This window comes from Notothenia coriiceps, unplaced genomic scaffold (genome assembly GCF_000735185.1).
Source record: "Notothenia coriiceps isolate Sejong01 unplaced genomic scaffold, NC01 NC01_scaffold00001919, whole genome shotgun sequence".
Classification (NCBI taxonomy): Eukaryota; Metazoa; Chordata; class Actinopteri; order Perciformes; family Nototheniidae; genus Notothenia; species Notothenia coriiceps.
The window spans coordinates 249,841-274,662 of NW_011334620.1; the positions used below are offsets into that span (position 1 = coordinate 249,841).

Here is a 24,822-nt window from a genome sequence, read left to right on the forward strand (position 1 = left end):
TAAATGTACTGTGGACAACTCTAAATCAGATTTTGACAAAAGTAGAACTGTGGATAGGATCGTTGAACAAAAAAAAAAAGGAAATGAAATAAACAAAACGATTGAAAAGCAGAAGAAATAACCTTCTTGGAACATATAACCTGTTAGCACAAAGTGAAATGGGCTGCTAATAAAGAGTTTAAGGGAAGCTCAAGACTCACCCTGCCTCCTACATGCCCCCATCTTCTAAATCCTAAACCGCCTGTTTGTCATTCAGCCTTCCTGTAATAATAATCTACCAAAGCCCTCACATTATACAGAGATACAGTCTCTTGTGTGCCAAGGAGCTTTGCCCAGATCTAGAGCCATATTTGCAGTACAGATGATTCCCGTCAGTTTGATCATCTGCACACGTGAGGCCAGAGGGTTCAGAGGAGGAGGAACACACACATTGGTCACATGAGGGCTCTTATATTTGCAGTCTCTCTGACTGACATCAAGCTGTCTCTACCGCTCTCTAAGCTGCTCTACTGACTGACATGCATTTAGTCCAAGCTAAGCAGGAGAGACATGTCTGACCTTTTGGTAAATGTTAGGCTGCAACACTGGCAGGAGCCTTTGGTGATTAAATATGATGAAAAACAGAAGCAAAACACATGCTTCATTTACTGAGAACATTTACCCACCAGCAAGCTAGCTTTCTGTTTTCCTCCTGTCCTCTGCAGAATGTCTTCAGATAATGACATTACGTACCTTTTCACCTCAATTGCACTGTCGATTCGGCAGAGGAAAAACAACAAACGCAAGCTATTTCATAATGTGTTGACAAACAATTCACCTCCTTGGCCTCAAGGTCCATCCCCGGCTGCCTGTTGGGTTTCACCTCTCTCCCAGGTAACACGTATAAACACAAGAAAATACGTTTGAGCTTTCTCCCCACGTTCACCTGACGCAACTCTTAGCTCAACTTCTAAAAGACATCCCCACTTCAATATGACCAACTTTGTTTCGCTCATCCATCCCTCAAATGTTCATTCTTTGTTATGACACAAATCTCTCGTGGCCATACTTCAGGGCTCGTACGCCTTCCATAGACGTCCGTGTGTACCCAAACAATTACTTCATTGTCATCTTCCTGTTTGTCTCCTACTTCAACCTCCTTGTGTTTCTCCCTCTGCTTTACTACGGAGGGGGATACAAGAGAAAATAAGGAGTGCTTCCTTGCTCCGCGTGTGTATCCAGGCATAAAGCCCCTCTCTGCGGATCCCTCTCCGTGTGCCCTGGCTTTGATTGCAGCTGGCAGCGTCACTGATAATCTCGTCATTTAGATGCAACCTGTCCTCTCCTCCATTAGCAAGTCTAAGATGGGAATATTCCAAACGCATAGTCGAATGAACGGCACTGCTTTACAAAGATGTGTTTTATCATTCAGGAGGCATCTTGGTATAGGGTCAGAGGAGGTTGCTAGTATATATACAAAATGAACTATACTGTGAGGAGAAAATGAGTTCGAGATAGGTTTGTAACATTTTTGGGATTTGTCAACAGGAAACGGTGAAGTCGGGCAGACAGTTCAGGAAATTCAATTAGGGAGATAACCAGCTAAAGTGAACTTGGGTAAAGTCATTTTAATCTTTCAAGCTGCACATGTTCCCATGATATCATCTAGACAACAACATTGTCTAGACAACACAGTGGATATCAAACATCAAAACAAACACACGCATGATCATTATTATAAAAGCAATATAAGTCTAACTTTTGGAAGAGGTCAAATAAGCTATTATCACAATATTGCAAAGCATTATGGGAAGAATGGCCTTGTTTTATGCATCAGGCATATCCAGAGCGACGTAACCACTCATTTGCAGTTGTGTTTGGGGCCAACTGACGAATGTAAGTCCAATATTCACTTTTCTTTAAGCTCTGTTTTAATCTTAACCGACTCGTGAAGTAATGATCCTTCTCTTTAGCTGTTTAATGCTCTAGTTGCCTGTTGGAGCTGAACAGGTGCCAGCTTTTTGTAAGGAAAACAGGTGCCTGAAATAATGAAAGCTGTTATGGAGCGCTAGAGCTAAATAATCAGCAGAGACGCTTAAATAGTTCATAGATTCACGGTTCAACATGTTGACAAAGGACTAAAGTAAAACATTAGCTGCTAGCTAACAACACATTTTACAAAAAACTATATAAAAATAGGGACCAAGTTCACATTACACATATTCTTCAAACAAAATGCGTCAATCCAATAATCTAGTTGGCACACATGGAAGCTGTGATCCTATACGATTGCTTTCTTTGTATCATGTTGATTCTTTATATAGTGATTGTATTGTGTTGGTTGTTCTTTACACACAACATCGATTGCATCTATGTTCATTTGCTCTTCCTGAGGTTTCTTTCATGTTTTCCTAACTCTCATCAGTTTTGAGGGTCTAAGAACACAGAGAGTTGTATGTATGCCTTACTGATTAAAAAGCACCATGAGGCAAACTAGATTTGTAATATTGGGATATATAAAATAAATTGAATCGACTAGGATTCTTTGAAAGATCAACCCCATCATAAAAGCCAATGAGTACCAACTTTCAGCAAGCAATGGTCGATGCACAGATAAAATATTGATAATTAAAAAGAAGGAGAACATTGCCAGGGAAAATGTCAGCATCCCACTGTGTATTGATTTCAAACTCTACTGAGCAAATGGAGGAGCGAGTTTCAGAAAGTAAAGGTCGTCCCTCTCAACTTTTAATGTGCCTGATCTGATAATTAGATTGCAGTATGCACTGGGCTTTGTAAACAAACTCTGGTGTAAATAATGGAATAACAAGGTGACTAACTTCCACCCATTTAGATCATGTAGTTCATTATAATTTAAAATCTTTGAGCAGTCATCATGTCATTACGCTGAGTGCATATGTAAAAACCGCAGTGCATAAATCCAGTGGTGTTATTTGCTGAGATAAATGTTGTATTAGGAGACGAGCGGGATGAGCTCACTGTTGCCAGCGGCTGCACTGACATGCACTCTTTTAGAAAGCCCCTCCCCTCCCTCTTTTCTATTTGTGTAGTAAAAGGTTATTCAAGTTTTTCTGGGACATAGTAAGATACATTATTTATGTGTTTCTCTGTGCACTAACTATGTGGCTTTTTTGAAGGATGACCAGTGTGCGAAAAAGTACACGTCCCACCGTCCGGGACGTGTTATTTACAATATCGGACAAGTAGATCTTTCAATTGACTTGTCCGGCGGACAAGTGACGTTTTTCGCCCTGATTTATTGACAAATTATTGATAAATTCAGTTTACAAAAGGCAGAACTCATTTGCAAATTGTACATGTCCGCCATTGTTCGTTTAGAAATGTTAGTTTCGGTTCTGCTTGTCGATTCCTAAGGAAATGCATCTCGCCGCTTTCTGTACAGTTAGACGGGGCGGGGCGGAGCGGGGCAGGGGGGGAAGTGTAGCACAGTGGCATTCTCAAACTGCACCACTTAGAACTAACTAAACAATGCAGAGATTATTTTTATATAATTGTATTCAATAACCGTAAGAAATTAAACAGTATGAAGTGATTTGTAAATAGGAATACAGATTTGACTTAATGTTTTCATAAATATATTTTTCTCCCAGTTTGTCATGGGACTTATTTTTACCCTCTCAAAGAACCGGAATCGAGAACCGAAAATAACCGGAATCGAAAAGCAGAACCGGAATCGTTAAAATCCAAACGATACCCAACCCTATGTGTGATGCAGTAAAATCTTACCGCTCACTTACGTTAGCGGTGTCGTAAAAACCGTGGGAAAATGTAAAATACGATGGCGAAGAAGAAGATTCCAGTGGCCCCAATTTTTGTCCATTCTGGACAAGTGAAAAATGTATTCGGACAAGTAAATTGCCAAACTCACTTGTCCATGGAAAAGTACTCTCTAAAAATTTTTTCTCACACTGATGACCTCATAGACCACTCACGGTTTTCTTCTTCTGTGTCTCTGCTGATTTCTTAACATAATTGAAGCCTATATCTACTTTGAATTCAAAGTTGAATGATAATAGTCACAGCGTGTGTTACTTAATTCAAAGGAACATTGATTGTATTGTACCTGCGTAATGTGATGAACTCAAGCACAGCCTCTCAGACCTATAAAGTGTAATTCTGACTACAAATACCTGTGTTTACCTTTTTTAGCATTTCTACACATTTTCCCTCTTGTGTTATTATGTCTTTCATCCATACATCTTAGAAGTAGGGGACACATTTAGACTAGGGATAATGTTGTTTTTTGTGTGGTGGGTGGGCCATTGAGAGAATTTTCGTTGATTTGTATTTTAAAAACTCAATAAAATATTTGAACAACAACAGTAGCTGTGCATTTTAGCCTTCAGTCCTCGTCTTCCTCGCAGTGTTGTGGAGTTTATCCTGAACACATTTGTCTGCGGCTTGTGGGACTCACCATCAGACAAGACTGGCACCGGACCAAGAGTGAAATCTGGTATTGCACTCTGGGTTCTCCTTATCTGTTTGCTGTTTACTAACATTCACAGAGTCCATCACTCGCAGCAGCAGTGTTATCTCAGCAACCCAGGCAACACAAGTGGAATTCAAAAGCAGCTGCTTTAGTCTCAGGCCAAACTGTATGTGTGTGTGTGTGTGTGTGTGTGTGTGTGTGTGTGTGTGTGTGTGTGTGTGTGTGTGTGTGTGTGTGTGATTCCTCTCAAACAACACATAAACAATGAAGAGTGATCCAACCTGTGCAGCTCACTGTGGGATATTTAATCACTTGTTTTTGACTATTCAAGTTAATAGAATGTTGGACTGATAAACATTTGAATCCAGAATTTGTGCGAAGCAAGGTTTTAAAAGGGTAATTGGTGCTAAAGCAGTGCACCCACACACAGACAAACAGCCTAAATCCCTAACTGTAAACCTGTCTGAAATATGACAGTGTGCGGCAAAGGACATTTAATACGAATTTTGCAACAGACTACATCTATCTCAACAAGTCCAGCAGGAAAACGTGTGTCTTCCATTTTTATTGTAAAGCCTAAATCATAAGGCAAAGAATCTAAGCTATACAATTGTTAAGAAAAGGATCACCAAAAGTGCTCACCCTGTGGAGGGGGTCATGATGCAGCCCCCGCGGTCAACGGTCATCCTGCAGCCACAGCCGCGCTCTGGCGTGTCGTGGTTCATCCCAAAATTGTGTCCAAGCTCGTGTGCCAAAGTCACGGCTGCACCCAGCGGGTTCTCAGAGTGATCCTGCAGTGGGAAAAAAACCAGACACCCCACAACATGAGAACGTTTGACTTATGTGTAATTGTGTATGTTTGACTCTGCATGAAGTGCTTTGAGTAAAAACCGAAGTGCACCGTCACTCAAGAAGAAAAGAGGGAAGTGAAGTGACTGTTTGAGGAAGACCATTTTCAAGCTGAAGATTACCCAAACAGTTCAGTAACTGTAACACCTTCCCCCTCACCCTTCTTCTATGACTTATTCTGCTCACGGAGTCCTGAATTCATCTGCGACTCCATTACCCCTGCAGACCCAATCATAATATAGTGAAGACAGCTACAGTAAGCTCCATAAACCTAGCGCTGCATGACTGGCACTGCATGGATACGCGGGAACACTGCCCTTCACGAGGCAGACAGAGGCAGAGAATGGCATTTGAATGGGTGACTGAGCAATAAAGTCAATGTAGCTCTGTAAATAATGTATGTATGCCAAGGTGAGACAGGTGGAGATTAATGACACACTGACAGTATCCTATCCAGTTCCAATGGTGTTGTCTTGATGTAATGATCTTTCTGCGTCATTAAGCTTAATTCTGCAGTTTGAACTAATTCAATTACGTGAATTAATTAAGAGGTACACACAGTTGCTGTTAAAGTTTTAGGACATTCGATGTCCTTCATGTAATGCAAAACAGTAGAACACTGTTTAATAGACCTAAATCAATCTTTATCATTTCCGTGTGATTTTGGATGTGTTTCCCACAATGATAGCGGAAAAGTTTGACAATTTAGATTAGAAGATCAGTACCAATCATATGTATACACGGTACATATAAACATGGAGCAGTTGATTATCTTAATCAATGCATTGACATTGACTCAGGTTTGCAACCCAGAGAAGCATCTTCCAGCCTTAAGTTAAAACAGATGATACTGTATAATTGTGTTAGTCATATATTTAACAAAGCTAATTAATGATTATGACAATGATGAACCATGGCTACATCAACATCTATCAAGGGGACAGTGGCAGGAGAGCAAAACCACATTTTCCATTGAGACAAGTCTTCAGCACCATCCTCCGATCTTGACAAAAATACTCTCCAGTTCTTATTTTTCCTTCAACCCTTTGGTTTGAACAGAATTTCCTCACTTGACAAGATGGATATTCGTGTGATGTTATCCAGCTGCCGTTTTCAAATCTGGCAACCCCTTAGAAATAGGTCACCCACGTAGCTACTGTATATATCTCACTGTGGTATTCAAATGTTCTCAACATGAGAAATGTACATGTGGAAATCACATGCTTCCTTTGAAGGAAGGGTCATGTGTCAAAGTTGAGGGCAAGCAAATCTATTTACTGCTCTGATTACAGAGCAGTAAATAGATTTGATGTGGAGCTGCACCCCGCATTTTAACAAAAAGGATGGGAAAACTTTCCTTGGCTTCTGTCATGTTGATCAGTGTGTGTGTGTGTGTGTGTGTGTGTGTGTGTGTGTGTGTGTGTGTGTGTGTGTGTGTGTGTGTGTGTGTATGTGTGCGCGAGCAATTCATAGTTGAGTGCTTCCACACAAAAAGGTGTGATATCAACAAAAATGGATGAAACTCTTGGAAGTGAATTCTTTGAAGGCGCTCTGAGCTATCGTTGTGATGGTGAGAATCTGATAGTGTTTGTTGCAAAAAGAATGCTCTGATAGTCTTTCTGATATCTTTTCTAGCAACTCCCGGAACAGCGCACCATATAAAGAACGTGATAGTGCCAGCTGCCACAGTTTAAACCTAACCATTCTCATATAAAGACTCTTGTGAGTTTAATGGAAAACAATAAATCACATTATGGTGTTTAAACTGAGAAAACATGTGGGCCAAATAAAAGATTTGAGGCTGATTAACACACATGGTTGTGTATGGTTGGAGAAATGGTTCATCTCATCTGGAAGCCCTCTAACTGGTTAAAGTGCCCTTTAATCTCTGTCCAAACCATCTGCCATGTGTAAGTAATGGGGAAGACAAACATCTGGAGATGCCTTAGAGCAGCCACGGCCAGCAGAAAACATATCTATTAATGGGGGAAACACATCTGGGCTGGGGAGTAATAGCATTGGGCTAATTTCCACTTTGTGATTTGGCATGTGTGTCAAGTGGAGGCAGTGGAACCCAACAGGCTCCTCAAGCTAATTTACTATGTGCAATTATTTAGTGTACCACGGGTTATGCACAGCTTTGTGTTTAGATACAATTCAAATCTCTGCACTAAGAGCTGGTATAAACAAGTTATCACTTCTCATTAAAATGCGTATGTGGCTTTGGGCCGTATTATGCTAGATTTCAAGTTCATATTTGTATTCTGTGCCTCTACTGTGACATGTTCACATGCTTTAATGTTCAAACAAAGTTATTTATTTGTCTCATACGGCCTGTGCTGCAGCACCTCTTTTCACCCTCGATCTGAAACCAGAGCCCAGTCTCCTCTGATTGGTTAGCTGGCCAACTCTGTTGTGATTGGTCAACCGCTTAGAGATGCCCCGCCCCTTAGCCTATCACGTATTATGTGGTGGAGCACTAGTCAATAGAAGTTCTAGTGTTACATAGTTATGTAATTGTGTTATAGAACAAAGGAGTCCAAACGTCCTCTGGAGGGAACTTTGCGATTTAACCTTTTCAAGGGAAAACCCCAAAAGGCATACATGTATAAGGCCTCTTTAAACGTTGTTACATTTGATTTACCTAAAGATGCCACAGGGAAGCCTGATTGAATGATAGCAAGACTTCAGCTGACATTGAAAAGGGAGTGCTATCTGCAGTCCAATTCCTTTGTGTGCACGTGGGTGTTTGTGGTAAAAAATGAGGACATGAATGTTGACAGAGTGCCAACAAAAATATCATAATGTTTCAAATCACGTCTTCTTGCCAGCAAACAACGAACACCTTTTCTGTGGAAATCATGTCTGGATTGTGTTAGCGTGCTGAATGGGAACAATGTCCACTCTGATAACATCTGGCTTCACAGAGGAAGAGCAGTGTGGGAGCAGCAAGGAGGTTTAATGCTCACCATGACAATGCCTCCAGACTGCTCAGCCGTGCACATGCTCATGATGGGCGCCATGCCAATGGTGGTGCCCTGGAAGTAAACCCCGCTGCAAGCGACAGAAGTAGGAAAAAGAAGAGATAATATTTTATTAGGAGGAAAGTGCTCAGGTCTTTATGGATATACAAGCTGTTAAGTGTTTGCATTTTGTGCATTTCTGCATTTGACCTCCAACATTGTCTCCCTTGTACAATTTTTTGCATCTTGCATCTTATGTTTGTATTTGTTATGCACTATCTTTAATTATTTTTGTATCCAAGTATGTTGTTACCCACAAAGCGTCAATTAAATAATACAGCGGATTTTCCAATCATGATTAGAATAATTTTCAGGTTCAGATGTAGTGTATCGCCTTAGTTTGTCAATACAATAGTTTTAAAACAACGATAACAGGTGACAGCTAACAGGGATCCATATAAACTACATTCTTTCCAGAATGCTACAAGAATGAACTTTCAAAAACGTGATTTACATAACAGTGAAATAAATGAGTGACTAGCTGTCAGTGTAATAATCCACGCTATCCTCTGGGAAATAGTCTGCACTAATGTAAAGAAAAAGCACATCTGTAGTTAATGGCCCGGTAAGGATCTGTTTTCGTTTGTACCAATACGGTCTCTTGTTTTTGATTTCTTCATTTGAAATAAAAATCCACCTGATGAGCTGAGCGTTGTCGTGAGGTTTCTGGGGCAGCAGTTTGACTTTCCTCCAATCCAGGAACTCGTGCAGAGTGTTGAAGGGATCCTGGGTGACGGGACATTTGTCAGAGTCACTCCACACCTCCAGACCCACCAGGGCCACCCGGATGTTCAGGGCTCTGTAGAACTGTTAGCAGGGAGAGTCAGTGTGGACATAAGGCCAGGTGATGCTAACAGCTTAGATTTTCAAAAAGGAGCTTGAGGCACTGTTACCGTGGTTACTCTATCTCGCTGCTATAAATGAATAATACGCTAATGTGTGCATTAGTGAAAGCTTTTCTTTTCATGTTTTTCAAATGATCAGAGCACATCTTTTCCATGTCTCTATGTTCTCTCCAGTAAGTCCATTCGTCTATGGCAGAGATTTTATACAGACTAAAAGCAGCTGTTTTAATGGAACATTAATATCTCACAGTCATCCCATTAATCTCCTCTGCCAGCAGTATTTCTATTTCAGAAAGGGATTTATCCCCCCTGTGCAAAAGGAAGAGGATGTTGTACCTTGTCCACGTAATTGGCTATCTCTGCCAGTCTTTGTTTCACCTTCTCAACGTCCCTCCCCTGTTTCTGAAACTGAAATCAAAATAAAATGTAATCAGTGTTAGCGAGAATTTGAGAAGAAAGCAACATGGATTATACCGTAATTACAGTAATTTTCACAACTAAAAAGCTTGAACAAATACCAGCAAAAGGAAATATGTTTCTCTGAGTGTGAGGCAGCTTGTCAAGCTGTGACCATCTGGATCTAGAAAAATCTCCCAGTGTTAGAGAGACAAATGGCACGGCCGCAGGGAGCAGGTATATTGGCAGATCTGACAGCCTGCAAAGCTTTTGATCCAAAATGCAGACTTGCTGTTTCCACCTGCATTGGTGCTGGACTCAGATCTTAGCCGACAACCTACACAACCTACTTGATCCCTTTTTTTCCATTCAGGTCAGAGGCGTTGGCAGAGTGTTGCCCAGGAGGAAACCCCACATTGAGCTCGTCAGTGCTTAGGGGAGACTCTTCTGTATCCACAAGGCTTTTTCCTGTTTCCTGTCTGGTCTGCTGGGGAATCTTTCAGCACTTCCTGTCAAAACTGAGCCTCTGCCACGAGACCACACTGACCTAATTCCACAGCCCCAAAGGGAGCTGCTCTAGTGTTTCTACAGCTTACCCTGCTTTTCTCTGCTTAAATCGTGAAGGGTTGTGTGTTTGGTTGTTTTTGTGAATGGATATGGAAAGATAGGCGCATTACCTCTCTGTTGTCTGCAACAATGATCAGCTCAACGTACTTAGTTGTCTTCTGAGTATGCCTTTTATGCTGAGGTAAAAACAGAGATGCTGCAGGTTAGAAATGTTTTGACATTTTAAGAAAAGAAACAGTGGCACACATTAGAAGCACAATTGACTATGTAGCACTTCCTGTGGGTTTACATTTAAAGGATTTCGATAAACCCTCTCAAGCCATGAGCTGGTGGTAGTAGATACATTTCCTTACGTTTTTTCCCCCGTTACCATTCTTCCTGCTAGCTAAGTTAAGCTAATGGCTGCTAGTTGTTGCTACATTTTGCATACAGATATTAGAGGGATATCAGCTATTGTATTTAATAAAAGTTAAAAGTTAAAGTTACCCAAAAAGTAGCAACAACCCGCTCAGAAATGTTATGTATTATCATTGCATAGTTCTTAAAAAGTATATGACACTAAAAGAATTACGGTATATATAACCTTCACTAATCTATTTTAGAGCTGATGCTTTTCTTAAATTTGCAATGCCTATATATCACTCAGAATGATATATAGGCATCATCAGCTATATATCACTCAGGGGTAATTAGGTACTGTAAGTTGTTAAGCTTCACTTCCTGACTTACATTGGGTTTTTGATGCCTAGGAATAGTAGCAGATGGATGCTGCACCTGCTTCGTGAAAATCATTGGCCAAACTTGCATGGGCTCTTGACTTTGGGCTCTAAGCTCAGATAAAATGTGTAAAGCCCACCCTCTGGGAACTTATCCAAACTGCTATGCTTGCCAGTTTGCTGATCTTTGGTCAAACGCCCATTTATCTTTCATTAAGTAAATGTAAGTCTTGTCGTTTAGAAATGTTTGACAATGAAATATGACAAAAAATCAGCTTGAATTGATGACGGTATAGCTTTGAACTGTTGCTTCAATACAAATGTTGTGATAAAAAAAAAACATAACACTAGTCTCACCCTCGTGTGGAAGGATTGAAAGGGACTTTTGATGTGGTTTTCAGGGGCAACAGAGGACATGTTGAAGCCGTGGCCGCAGGCTCCTTGGGTCAGTGCGAGCTCTTCCACTCGGTAGATGAAGTGAGCACCGTTGTCATGTCCAGGCTTTGGCTCAATGATAAATGTCTTGTTTTCAAGTGCGATGAAGCCCCTGCAGAGACAGCAATGCAATATGAAAACAGAGCATCAAAGCAGAAAGCAATCCCTCACATGCAGACTTTGACTGACTGTGGCACTCTCTGATGGAAAATCTTACAACTAAGGTAGCACTTTCTTTCTCTACAGGCCCACTTTTACTGAAGCAAAACTATAAAATATTTATTCTTTTTTTTGGCAAAGGGGCCAAGCAACACAGAGCTTTGTTACCATTAGAACTTCTAATGTGGTAATGCACCTCTGATCCATAATAATCATAACGTGTTAGTACCTTTAATGTTCTTTGTCATTAGCTGTAATTGCATGACAAAATGTCAAAATAAACATTCACCGTTATCACAAATGTTTAATTATGCAGGAAATGACATTGTGTGTCTTAAAGCTTTCTGCTGATGGCCAAATCTCAAATATTCCAATCGTTGTCGGTCATTAGCAACAGCAGGAAGCCAATTACTGCCAAAGTGAGTGCAGATATTTACTGAGAGCCTCTGTGGACAAAGACAATGAGGTGTGACATTTTCTCCCGTTCCTGCGGGTCACACACAAACTTACTGACAGCGCGCTTAAGGGGCTTAAGAGTGATGTGCTAATGTGCCGAGTGACTTCAGTAAATATAAACATTGCAGTGGCAAATAGCACTTAAAGGGCAATGTTGAGATGCTCCGTGAATACAAAATGACGGTTATGTTTCTTACCGAAGGCCTGAGCAGGTGCTGAGGGTGACATCAGAGTTTGGATGCGTCTGCACTTCCCCATGGTAGTAGCAGTTATTCTAAAACAGTCAGAAATTATTTATTTAAAAGGGTTTACATGATGTGGATGACATCCTTTTATCGAAAGAAGGCTCCAACCACTGGATAACGTAATTAATGATTTACAGTATTATAAAAAAGCAGTTTGTTTCAGTCTGTTCTCCTGTCTCTTCCCGTACATTTTTAAATAAATGCAACCAACACAGTTGAATAGAAAAGCAGCAGAACTGACACGGATGGGAAGTGACAGTAAAGTGGGAATTGTTTTGTCTTCATTATTCCACCAGAGTGGTCTTGTGGAAGGAAATGGGGACATTTAAGGCTACTCCTCAGACACCGTGAAACACTGTTGTCTGAGCACAAGGAGAGCAGAGGAAGTGACTCTCTTTAAGAGGGAAGACAGACCTCCATTTACTGTCTCGCAGCTCTCCAGCCTTCTTATATCAGCTGTCACTAGTACTCACTACCCTGACCATTTCTCATCCCTTATATTTAACTGAACAAGGGAATACCCTAATTTTCGGACTATAAGGCGCACCTGAATATAAGCCGCAGCAGCTAAATTGAATGATGTGTACATATATAAGCCGCACTGGACTATAAGCCGCAGGTGTTTTAATGTTTAATTACCATATGTAAGGTTCGTGCACAGAGGGGATTGTCGGGAAAGAGATGGCTGTTTGAGGAAGCTCCCATTTATTAACATTTCAACAAACCAGTTGCATATTTGCATAACGTATTCAAGTGTTACCATTTAGTGCAATAGTAGCTACAGAACATGTACTGTGCTGTGTAAACTGTACTGTATCACAAAGCGTTTCAGACACACAAACTTTTCAACTTTCAAACTTAAACGGTGCGCTCCCAGCACACGTACCGGCAGTGATCTACAGCAGTGGTTTTCAACCAGTGGTACGGGGACAAACTGTCTCGCTCTCGTAATGTCTGTCTGTCTTGCTCTCGTTCTGTCTCTCGTACCACTCTCGGTTCCACTTTTACTTTTGCGCGCTACCTGTCTCACTCTTTTCCGGCCTCCAGCTTTTCCTTCTGGAGCCCGCCGCTTAAAGTTGGGGGTCCGCGGACCGGCCATAGAGCCCATAGAGTTAAAGGTGGTGGACTGTAACCTGTAAAATCCATAGATTTAGGAGGTCCCCTAGTGGCTGTTAGCTGTAAAAATCCATAGATTAGCCGCACCGTTATATAAGCCGCAGCGTCGAAAAATGGGAAAAAAGGCGCGGCTTATAGTCCGAAAATTGCGGTACTTTAGAGCAATGCTTTTGGATAAAACTGTAATTTCCTACAATTTCTGTTTGTCAAGTACAGTACTGAGTCAGGTGGTGATGAAATTAAGATGCATTACATTAAGTGTAAAAATAGAGCAACTACAAAGACTCTGTTCTTCAGCGTAGCTCGACCTAGATTAGTTCACCTTCCAGAGAGGAAACATCAGGCGGGGATAGTGATAGTCTATCCTCAGTGTCTGTGACTTTGAAAGTAGCTAAATGCATTCAAAGACAAATATTTAGACATAAGCATTTTTTGATTTCCTAAAGCTTTTAAAGCAGAATAGAGAAGGAATACATCTTGGTTATTAACGCTGTAAAATCCAGATATCCAGGTTTTTTTTTCATCTTGAGTGGCTTTAAGGTTAGAAAAAACTATTTTTAGGTTTATTAAGTGTTTTGACATGTTTTCTAAAAGAAGAGCTGCACAGTTATATTCCAATGAATTATTGTTGTTTCTTTTATATGGAGTTAATATGCAATACACTTATTTTCAGTGCCGCCTGATTAACACAAAGCTGACGACTGAATTTAGTGACAGCCGGTCCTGAAAGTGTGCAGCCGCACGAGGCTAATCAAAGACAAACCAGTGTTTGTACTGTACTTGACAGGCTGATGCAATAGATGTCACATATTTCCACTCAAAATTAAAGGTGAGAGAGAGAGAGTGGAAAACACTGAATTACTTTGCAGGAAATAGACTTGTCAGTTATTTTTTTATTACCAAATATTATTCATCCAAGAGAGACTGTAAACTTTGTTAAAAAAGAGGAGGGAATGATTTCAAGTCACCAATCCCTGGTTTATGAAGAAGACACAAAGGCTTTCTTTCCTCCATAATGGCTGCTAAAATGTCCTTTTGTTGTCATGCAGGGACATCTTATTTCTACTTCAACTTGTGGAGGGAAAAGACCTTATTCATATAATGAAGAATCGATTCTGCCACAGTGAGTGTCCTTGATACATACTTAGAGTTTAAAAGGAACATCAGGCTCTCCTAAATGTCCAAAAGTATGGAATAGAAAGTAAGAAAGGACTCAGGAATATGTCAGCTGCTGAAAGGGGATTCAATAATAACATCCTGATGGCTAACGAACAACCAGCATAACACACAGCTTATCATCATGTAAGCCACATCATTGATGTCCTTTTGAATACATACAAAACAAATAATATTTAAACAATCTATTTATTTTCAATCCTGAATTAGATGTTTTAACTAATGCAAAAGGTACAGAGATGATTATCGTTTGTAACAGTTATATTCCATGATTTAAAAAACCCATCTGTCTATGTGATCACTTTTAAGGGTCAGTTTTTACAGCATGCCTGCAGAGCACCGTCAACTCAACCATAAAAGTCAGAAGCACTGGAGGGCCACCGTACCGTGAAGTTGTGAGCACCGGTGACTGCTCTTCCATCCTCCCGGTAATGTGTCTCAGTGTAATGGCTTGTAAATAGACCCCTAAGAAGAGAGCAAAAAAAGACATGTCAGACAACCAGGTAATTTTTCAACTGAAAAAAATAATCTGTATTTTAAGACTCCTAAGAAAACTCGACCCTTGGTTGACGATGTATGTAGATTCAGTGTTGCTTGTTAGGATTTAGGGGATAATGTGGAATAAGGTGCTCAGTATTCTGAGGCTAGGAAAGACTTTCATTTCTGAGAATGTATTAGGCAATCTGTATGTGTATGTGCTTGAATCCCCTGGCATTCAGCATGACTCGGTGGAATCCCTGCTGAAATAATTATTTTCTTCATGTGTGTTTCTGTGCGTATGTGTCTGTGGGCATATTTTAAACTCTGTGTGTGTGTGTGTGTGTGTGTGTGTGGGGGTTTTCCTCCTAGGGCCATGAGCAGATGGACACAGTGAGCCCCACCCCAAACATTGGCAAAGGAGCATCAGGAACACCCATCTGATGCAGCTGCATAATCACACTGACACCAGGAAAGGATGATCTCAAGATGTGTGTGTGTGTGTGTGTGTGTGTGTGTGTGTGTGTGTGTGTGTGTGTGTGTGTGTGTGTGTGTGTGTGTGTGTGTGTGTGTGTGTAGCAGAATTTAAAAAGAGAGAGTGGAAAGTAGCAGGTAAAGAGTTAATAGCAAGTGAAAACATGCAGGAAAGTGACATTAAGTCTGTGAGTGACTTGATTTATTTCCAGATTTAAAAAAACTAAACGCATTATGGACCAAAGGTGAATTTAATGCAACAAAAGATACAAAAACAAAAAGTCAACTTGACTTTTTCCTGCAGAAAACATGGGATTCATGAAGAAAGAAGAAGATATACAAACTGGAACACACTGTGTGTCCAGTTCACAGCGGAGTTCCTTCATATCCCACAACGCCCTGCCATCCCACACAGCTTGCATGGACCAACAAACTGAATTAGTTGGGATCGGATAAAGCCAATAATATACTTTTTTGCATACTTCAGGACTTATTTTATACATAGGTCTGTACATTCACATTTTTTATGAGCTGTTTAAAAAAGAATTAATCCTCGATGGCCCGAGCCTGAACACATTTAACTTAATTAAATACTTATTATCGCTTTAATGTGCCTTATCACACCATTACCAAGCTCTAAAACAAATCTGATAAGCCACAGGCCAGTAATCACTTTAAAGAGGCCAGCATGTCTCATTATAAATGGATGACACATGAGTGGGTGGTGTGTGCTTAATGAAAATCCCTAAATATGTTTCTTTATGTTGACTTGCAAAGGTGGACTGCTACTTCCATAAAACAACTACACAACACAATGATGTTTGGTTGAAAAGAGGATCAATTCAAAATGCTCTAATACAGGATGTGTTGGCCGTAAAGATAGGATTTGTGGTAATTCCCAGAAAAAGCTCACATGCTGTACTTTGGAGGCATGTTTGGTAGAGCCAGCTTAGGGCAGCGTGGCTTTGATACTACGACACATACTGTAGTAAAGCTGCAGGTTTTACACGATGAAATCTGCTTCTAATCAACTGCTTGGCAAGAGGACATCGTTTATGAGGCCATCAATGTTTACTGTGTGTTTGAAAAGAGTTTCCTTCAACCTTGCTGGTTACCTTTCAGCTCCTTGCATCCTAAACAGCTGAACATGACCCTGCTGGTGATCAAATGCCCTTGCTTCTCAAATATCTGCCGCTTTTTCACTGACCCAGTATATGAAATGTAATCTGAGCTGTTGGACGGACTACAAACCTTTAATAAACATACTCCTGGGCATATGTGTATTCAATACTGTCTCCTGGGCATATGTGTATTCAAAACAAGATTTGACATTTGCGTTGAGAGAAGATGGAGAATGTCATGCTCACCCAAGTGTTGCTCGTGTTCTGCCACTAAACCCCCAAAATGGAGGAAAGCGAGGATGCCATTTCTCTCTGAATAGCATGATACTTCTGTGTGATTGCACCTGCCTTCTTAGCAACAATTACACAGCTGCATGCCTGGTTTTGTCTCGAGAAACATGCAGCCAATCAAATGCAATTTAGATAGAGAGCGGCAGTGAGTATTGTTATGAAAATCCCCTAAGCATTCTCCAAGTCCTGTTTTCAAATGGTCCTTAAGTATTTGTTCTAAAGACAGGAGGCGATATGCATTCTGAAACAGGATTGCAGAGATGCTGAAGGATGTGCTGAAGACAATAGTCATGTGGTGTTGATGATGATGGTCTCAACCTCAAACTGTCCATTTATTGAACAACTGCATTTGTTGAATAAGTTGCATCATGTTTTATAATGTGTGTTGTAAAATGTACTGTTCTAACTTCATATTTTGTATTCATTTAACAAAAATGATATATCAATCTACCGTACTATAATTGCTTGAGTCAATAACCATTGATTCAATGCTCCTAAGTGTGTGTTGCGAGTCATTAGACACAGTCTAACAACTAATTAACGATTCACAAATAGCCGCCCAGGTTAATTGTGATGAATGAGGGTCTCTTTAATAGCGGCTCTGGGGGAAAGAAAACTCTGTTATTTGTGTGAGAAAATAATCTCCCATCTCTTTTATTTAGCATCTTACAAACTGCTCTGAAGAATTAATTGAATTTCTCTGAAAAATAGTTTACAGCTTCAATTATTGATTGTTTTTAAACGCCTGATGAATGGCTTCCAACGCATTGCTTTAGAGCCCAGTATGTTAACTACACTAAGTGTTTAAACTTAATTACCAGTGTGACTAAGCCTATTATTAAGCTGTTACTACTAAAGCCGTTCAAAAAGATATTAAGGATTCTTGTCCACCTTTTCAATCCCTGATAACTCAGATGAACATATGTCCCTGTTCCCTTTCTATCTCTTGACTTCAGTGGGTTGATGACAAACAGTACGTCTGACACAACAATCAATGAATGGCTTCCAGAGATATGACTAGCAAAACTCTGAGACCATACAGACAAGGACAGAGCAGAAAAACTCATTACTGTGTGCCGTACAACATCCCTTTCCTTGATATGACATTCTGTCCAATCTGAAATACGGCAGATAGAACTGTTGTTGTTGTTGTTCAACCAAACATGTTTTTGGGTGAGTTTTATATAAAAAGAAGAACAAATCAGCCTTGCTCCAATGACATAATAGATGGGAGCCCAAACTGCATGCGTCACACGCTGTTTACACAAATCAGTGTTTTTAAAATCATTCCTTTCTGTGGCGCGCATAGAGTACAAGTTTCGGAGCAAATTTAAACAACCGAGCTTCATTTACATATGTGACTCCATGCCTCATGTAATAATTCACCATTACACAAAGCCCCTTGAGCAAGGAGCCATTTGAGAGAAATATGGCTCTTGCACTCTCTCTGCTTCCTTTGAAGAGTGCTAACTTCAGTGATTTCTTTTAATCCCCTCTCCCCCCACCAGCCTAACCCTAAGCCTTCCTATAGCTGCGTCTTATGGTACAGTATGCCTAATTGAAAAGGAGCACACGACTACAGAAGGAGAGAGAGATGAAGAAGAAGAGAGGAGGAATTAAAGAGGTGTGGTTGACAAGTCTAATTCTATTTCCTCATACGGCTGGCGTTCCAAATTGATTTACATACAGCTCAATGTCCCTTCAGCTTAGACTTGGCTGAGGCGGGGGCACTGGAGTGTAAAAGCCAGCGAAGTCAGAGAAAACCAGGGAGATGAGAATGGGGGGAGAGGAGAGAGAAAAACAGAAAAATCCCCTGAACTGCAAAATATGAGAAGTGCCTTCTTTGGCTTTGAGAAGGATTACTCACGTACACGCTAACAACCACATAACTGTAGCTTGTGAAATACAGTAAACCATAAAAGTTCATTTGATCACTTGATCTATATTATCAGTTTGGTAACCGGCTTCTCAGTATAGTTGTGTCCTTAATCAGTGTTGAACTAGGTTACTAGGTTATACCAATAGAAATATGGGATGATGGTAAACACAAAAAGTGATTATATAATTCATCCTGTATGGAAACAATTCTATGTGGTCCATATTTTTGCTCTGGAGCCATTTTACGGTGAACCAAAAAAGTGGAGAAGTCACGGGGGCACCAAGTCATAAGGAATCATCCATTTGGGAACAATGACTGTCCGAGCTAAAGTTTGTGCTAATCCATCAGGCAGATGTAGATATATATATACAGTGGGGCAAAAAAGTATTTAGTCAGCCACCAATTGTGCAAGTTCTCCCACTTAAAAAGATGAGAGAGGCCTGTAATGTTCATCCTAGGTATACCTCAACTATGAGAGACAAAATGAGAAAAAAAATCCAGAAAATCACGTTGTCTGATTTTTAAAGACTTTATTTGCAAATTATGGTGGAAAATAAGTATTTGGTCACCTACAGAGAAACAAGATTTCTGGCTCTCACAGACCTGTTACTTCTTCTTTAAGAGCCTCCTATGTCCTCCACTTGTTAACTGTATTAATGGCACCTGTTTGAACTCGTTATCAGTATAAAAGACACCTGTCCACAACCTTAAACAGTCACACTCCAAACTCCACTATGGCCAAGACCAAAGAGCTGTGAAAGGACACCAGAAACAAAATTGTAGACCTGCACCAGGCTGGGAAGACTGAATCTGCAATAGGTAAGCAGCTTGGTGTGAAGAAATCAACTGTGGGAGCAATTATTAGAAAATGGAAGACATACAAGACCACTGATAATCTCCCTCGATCTGGGGCTCCACGCAAGATCTCACCCCGTGGGGTCAAAATGATCACAAGAACGGTGAGCAAAAATCCCAGAACCACACGGGAGGACCCAGTCAATGACCTGCATAGAGCTGGGACCAAAGTAACAAAGGCTACCATCAGTAACACACTACGCCGCCAGGGACTCAAATCCTGCAGTGCCAGACGTGTCCCCCTGCTTAAGCCAGTACATGTCCAGGCCCGTCTGAAGTTTGCTAGAGAGCATTTAGATGATCCAGAAGAGGATTGGGAGAATGCCATATGGTCAGATGAAACCAAAATAGAACTTTTTGGTAAAAACTCAACTAGACGTGTTTGGAGGAGAAAGAATGCTGAGTTGCTATGATGAAAATTACAGGCCTCTCATCTTTTTAAGTGGGAGAACTTGCACAATTGGTGGCTGACTAAGTATTTTTTTGCCCCACTGTATATAAAAGGAACATGTAAAAATTAAATCAGCTTGTGGCTCTATGACGTCAGGGCTGTGTTTCCTCTATATACATTTTGCAGCTCCACAAACTGATCAGGAGCACCTATAGTACAATCTCATACAGTCCTTAATATTCTCTGCTCTCATGGGACACATAGTACCAGGCTTAGCCTCTCACACACAAGGAGAGGAGCGATATGAAAGGTGAACGACGTGCTGATAGATTCGGGGGTTTTAGTAGAGCTACATTTTCAGTAATAAAAGATCGATGATGTTTTTTTGCCCTTATTTGTCTCCATCACGTTGACTGGAAGGGATGAAACGTAGCCATGGTGTGTTTTATGCATTTTTAATGCTACACTACTAGTCAGCAACCAATGACTACCATAGAAGGCATTTTGGCCTTTGTGTGCAACCATTTATTTGACATGTCGTATACAAACAAGCCATAGTTGTGTTTTTAGAGAAAACTACAATTCTGGCATTTGCTCCAAGGTGTTCTTCATCACAGAGAGGAAATAAAGGATAACAGGCAACCTGCTTCAAAAGTGAAGCATGTTCATGTATTCATTTGATAATAAATGATTACAGTGGATCTAATGCATGCCAATGTGAGAGTAGATCATTGGGATTTGCAAAAGTAACTCGTAAATATGTAGATATACTTTTGAGTGTAAAAGTTGAGAATGTAGTTTTGTGTCGCAGTCGGTAGAAGAAGTCCCTGGCCCATTTCCTGACCCAAGTTTTATGATAATACTAAAGTTGTGACATATTTCTTATAATAGATATGCTAACCTAATGGTGGCACAAAGGAAAAGACTGTGGGTCACCAAAGTCATAAGGTTACCTCCTCTGTCATGTCATGTTTATCTACGCTTTATTTCTTAAGGTTCCTCACTTTGATCGATCGTGGTGACACACCAACTGTGTTTGAGTTCTGCTGCTAGTGGGGCTGCGAAGTCAGAATAATGAGCAGAGATAATCCAATATAAACCCTCCAGCAGGCAGCGCACCAATATCAAACAGACAGGCTGATCGGCAGAGCCTATTTAAATATTGACTGGCCAAAGCAAAGATGGCCCCTAAATGAGTCAAGGTCCATCTTTGCTTTGTTAATATTCACAGAGAGAGCAGCGTGGCAACTATAAAACAGTCTGCTGTAAGTTCACAAAGGCCCAGATGGCTTATCCCAAAACTAATCTGACTGGAACATGAGACAGAAAAACAACAACAAATGTTGTTTACACATTTTTGTTTTGTTATTAAAGACACATAATAACCCTGCAGATACATATGTACCAATGACTCAACGTATGAGTTTACAGGCCAACAACTTACACGCAACTTTGTAGTTGACATTCGGTTCAGGTCCAAACGAAACATGGCTTTTTTTTTGTGCTATTCCATCGCCAAGAGAGTACACTCATTCAAACAACATTCTCCGTCTGTGTCCCTCACCTCGGGCTTCACAGCTCAGTATGTGATGTGGAGCCCAGGGCGAGTGAAGTCATCACATCAGTAAAACAGACGGCAGAGAGGGAAAAAGGCTCTCTGCACTAGAAAGCAGGAGTAAATGATGAATCATGGTATAGTGATACAGTCAGAGGAGGCCGTCTCTCTCTCGAAAACACTATCTGAAATTAACAAAAGCCCAGGCATTCATGTGAAAACACAAATGCCTGATGACAAATTCAGAAGACTTTTCTGCTTTGGCTCCATCACTGACCATATGATCTGCTTCATGACTGCTTGACCTGTTTTCTGTGAAGACTGTGGGTCCCATGAAAGATGATGAATGGGTAGTGACTGAAAGTAATAAGGAGAAATGATAGCAAGTGACAGTGAGGTTATAGGATGTTTTCCTCGGGGGATAGGAGGCTTCTGATGGTCAGTGTGTGTTTGGGGTAAAAACAGCATCCCTCTACCAGGAGGACACTGATGTACTGCGGGTCGCCATATTGGATAGCACCACTCTCCTGATCACTTTACTGCGCAAAGTGAGAGGTGACCGTATAACTTCAAAAGATAAGTGCCTTAAGGTCAATGTAACGTGTGTGTTTTTATGTCATTGTATTGGATTCTTTCATATTGTTTGAGCCCCTAACCATAGAAAACTTTTGTATCGACAATAGTATTAAAAACTTACAGATAACTGCTGTTTTCTTTTCTTTTAGGGTGATGGTCACATTATCTTTTATGCTTCCAGATATTTCTTCTTTTTACCACCCATTACATTTTAATGGTAGTGTTTTTTATTACCATAGTCCTATTCAAAATTCCCGAATTGATAACAGAAACAGGGTAAAACTCTGGGCTGCAGGTGCAATACACGGATTAAAAACGCTGTGTTGTCGAGCCACAAACCTAACTTCTAATGAAAGCACATGATGGCTGTGAGGTATTGCGATTTGTACTGACGCAGATTCCTAGGTATTATATCCCTTAGTTGTGAAGTAAACGGCTAACAGCAGTGAGGTACTGCCTGGCTGTTAAAGAATGAACTGTTTCATAGCTGCTGGCCTACACGTCCGGAATATATTATCCAATAAATTCCCGCACTTAACATATCTTTCCTTGTAACTGTACAAAGAGAATGATGTCATAATCCCCCTGCACCCTTTAAAGGAAACAGTTTTAGGGATGGGGAACATGCTCTCATCAACAGTACAGTCAGAGTGAACCCTGCACATGAATCCAGGCCAAACGTCTTCTCTCTGGGTTCGGTCAGCTGCGGTAAAACGGGCTCCACCTGCCCACTTCGTACAGACTGAGCCGCTGGCAGCTGAGTCCTCTCTCATATTGCACCACTGAGGCCGTTTGTGGTAATGACTGCTCCAAGCTTTCACAGCTAAACATTAGAGCGTTATGAAATGTGAAAGTGTGGCTCAAGGAGTGTATGAATTCTTTATTAGCCTAACAAAGCAGCACGGAATATTTCTGGGCACCCGGATGGCGATGGTACAAACTCAAAATGCCTGGAGGCAGAAAGACCACAACAAACAAGCAGTGAACCGTAAACTACTTTATATGGGGAGCTGTTAGAAAAATATGATTATGACAATCTATTGCGGGAACGAAGCAAACGGTTGCAAGACGAAAACATCTTGTACTGATTTCTCACTGAGGAAGAGTCTAAGTCCAAACTCAACCTCCTCCTGCATTGGAAATATTTTTCTTATACTGTACATGTTTTCAATTTCTTTTGAGCAGTTCAACTGATAATAACTAATAACAACTGAAAATATGTCATTTTATTCTACAATTGATGATGTTGTGTCCGTTCCCTGCCTCCTCAGCACAAGCTTCCATATCATTTTTCTTTGGAGAAGATAAGTGTGCCGTTTTAGTCCTCTGTAACTTATGTCTACAACAGTGGTCGCCAACCAGTCGATCGCGAGTGTGGTGCGGGTAGATCGCGGACCGTTAAAAAAAAAGTAACAAAAGAAAGAAAAATACAATTAAAATAATAATGTTTGAAAAATACGTTTTTAGATGTAAACCTATCATCCACCACCCCGTTAGCAGGTGCCACTTCATTGACGTATATTTGAGACACCTCAATAATATAATACATTAACCGTGCTTTACGTGAACCTCATCATGGCACAAGAGACAACGGCAGGACTGTAATTTCCCGTGTTCAGTGAACGCAACAGAGGCAACACACCAGACCAATCAGAGAGTTGCATGGAAATACACTTGTGCTTGTGTCATTCAAGCTCGGCTCTGTGTGTGTGTGGCGATAGCGCATTTAGTGTGATAGAGAGGGAGGAGGGAGAGAGGGAGTGAGGGAGAGAGAGGGACCGGTGCTAGCGGGGACCGTGATGTTAGCATCTGGTTAGCTAGCTGCACTAACGGACATAAGTAGCTGTTCTCCACAACAAGCTGGAGGAGAGTCCTCTCCTGTCAGACTGAAGGGCTCAGGTGAGCTAAAGGACTCTGAGTGTTTAGAACAGTTTTGTCACAAATTATTAAAAAGATTATTTCCGCTGCACACCTTGATATGATCATTATAGTTATACAAACAATAAGAGAATAAATGAAAGACCGGTATGAAATAGCCTACTATATGGCAGTAAAACAAGAATACAGTTTAATGTGATTTGTAAAATATCCATAAAGAAAAAGAAAATCTGTTTACAGTTCTGTCTCATATGGGTGCTGAGAGATGAATCCATAGATCTCTTCATGTTGCTCTCAAAGTGCACCAAATTGATGCTTTCAACTTCAATATTTAAAAAAAAATCTTCCCGGGGGAGCATCCCCCCGGACCCCCCTTGAGGAGGTGAGGTGAGGTCCGCCCCCCAATAGCACTTTACCCCTGCCTATATGCCGTGAGCTGAATATGGAGCCTTCATTGTAACAGTAATTCAGATGCAATTAGCCAATATAAAAGGGCTCAAATTGGAAGCATTGTATGGGCCGTCTTTTTCACTTAATTCTGCAATAGGTAGATCTCGCCTTTCACCTAGGCCGAGGTCGGTGATCTTGGGCTTAAAAAGGTTGGTGACCACTGCTCTAAGAGATACAACTCTTCTCCTTCTCTCTCTTGTTTTTGGCGGATTGCAAACAACTTAGAAGGTGCATACCGCCACCTACTGTACATGAGTATGAATCATCATATCATTCCAACTCTTTATGATCTAATCAAAAATAAATCAAAAANCCAAACGTCTTATTGCATAATTGTTATAAATATTGGAGAATACTTGAGTTTATCTGGTGTACTCTAACTACAATTTTACAGTCTGCAAAGGCTAAAATCCCAAAGTTCCCTCCGGAGGGAGTTTCTCTG

General features: G+C 40.7%; 1 protein-coding gene across 1 annotated transcript in view; it reads right to left on the reverse strand.

Moving 5' to 3' along the window:
* LOC104964489 (disintegrin and metalloproteinase domain-containing protein 12-like) overlaps positions 1 to 24,822 on the reverse strand; it is an 81,208-nt gene that overhangs the window by 22,825 nt on the left and 33,561 nt on the right. Inside the window, exons 7-14 of the mRNA XM_010793291.1 lie at positions 14,820 to 14,898; positions 12,094 to 12,170; positions 11,204 to 11,393; positions 10,241 to 10,306; positions 9,504 to 9,575; positions 8,960 to 9,129; positions 8,269 to 8,353; positions 5,093 to 5,241 (exon numbers count right to left, since the gene is read on the reverse strand). Of these exons, the coding sequence (XP_010791593.1) occupies positions 5,093 to 5,241; positions 8,269 to 8,353; positions 8,960 to 9,129; positions 9,504 to 9,575; positions 10,241 to 10,306; positions 11,204 to 11,393; positions 12,094 to 12,170; positions 14,820 to 14,898 (888 nt within the window). The remainder of the gene's footprint in view (positions 1 to 5,092; positions 5,242 to 8,268; positions 8,354 to 8,959; positions 9,130 to 9,503; positions 9,576 to 10,240; positions 10,307 to 11,203; positions 11,394 to 12,093; positions 12,171 to 14,819; positions 14,899 to 24,822) is intronic.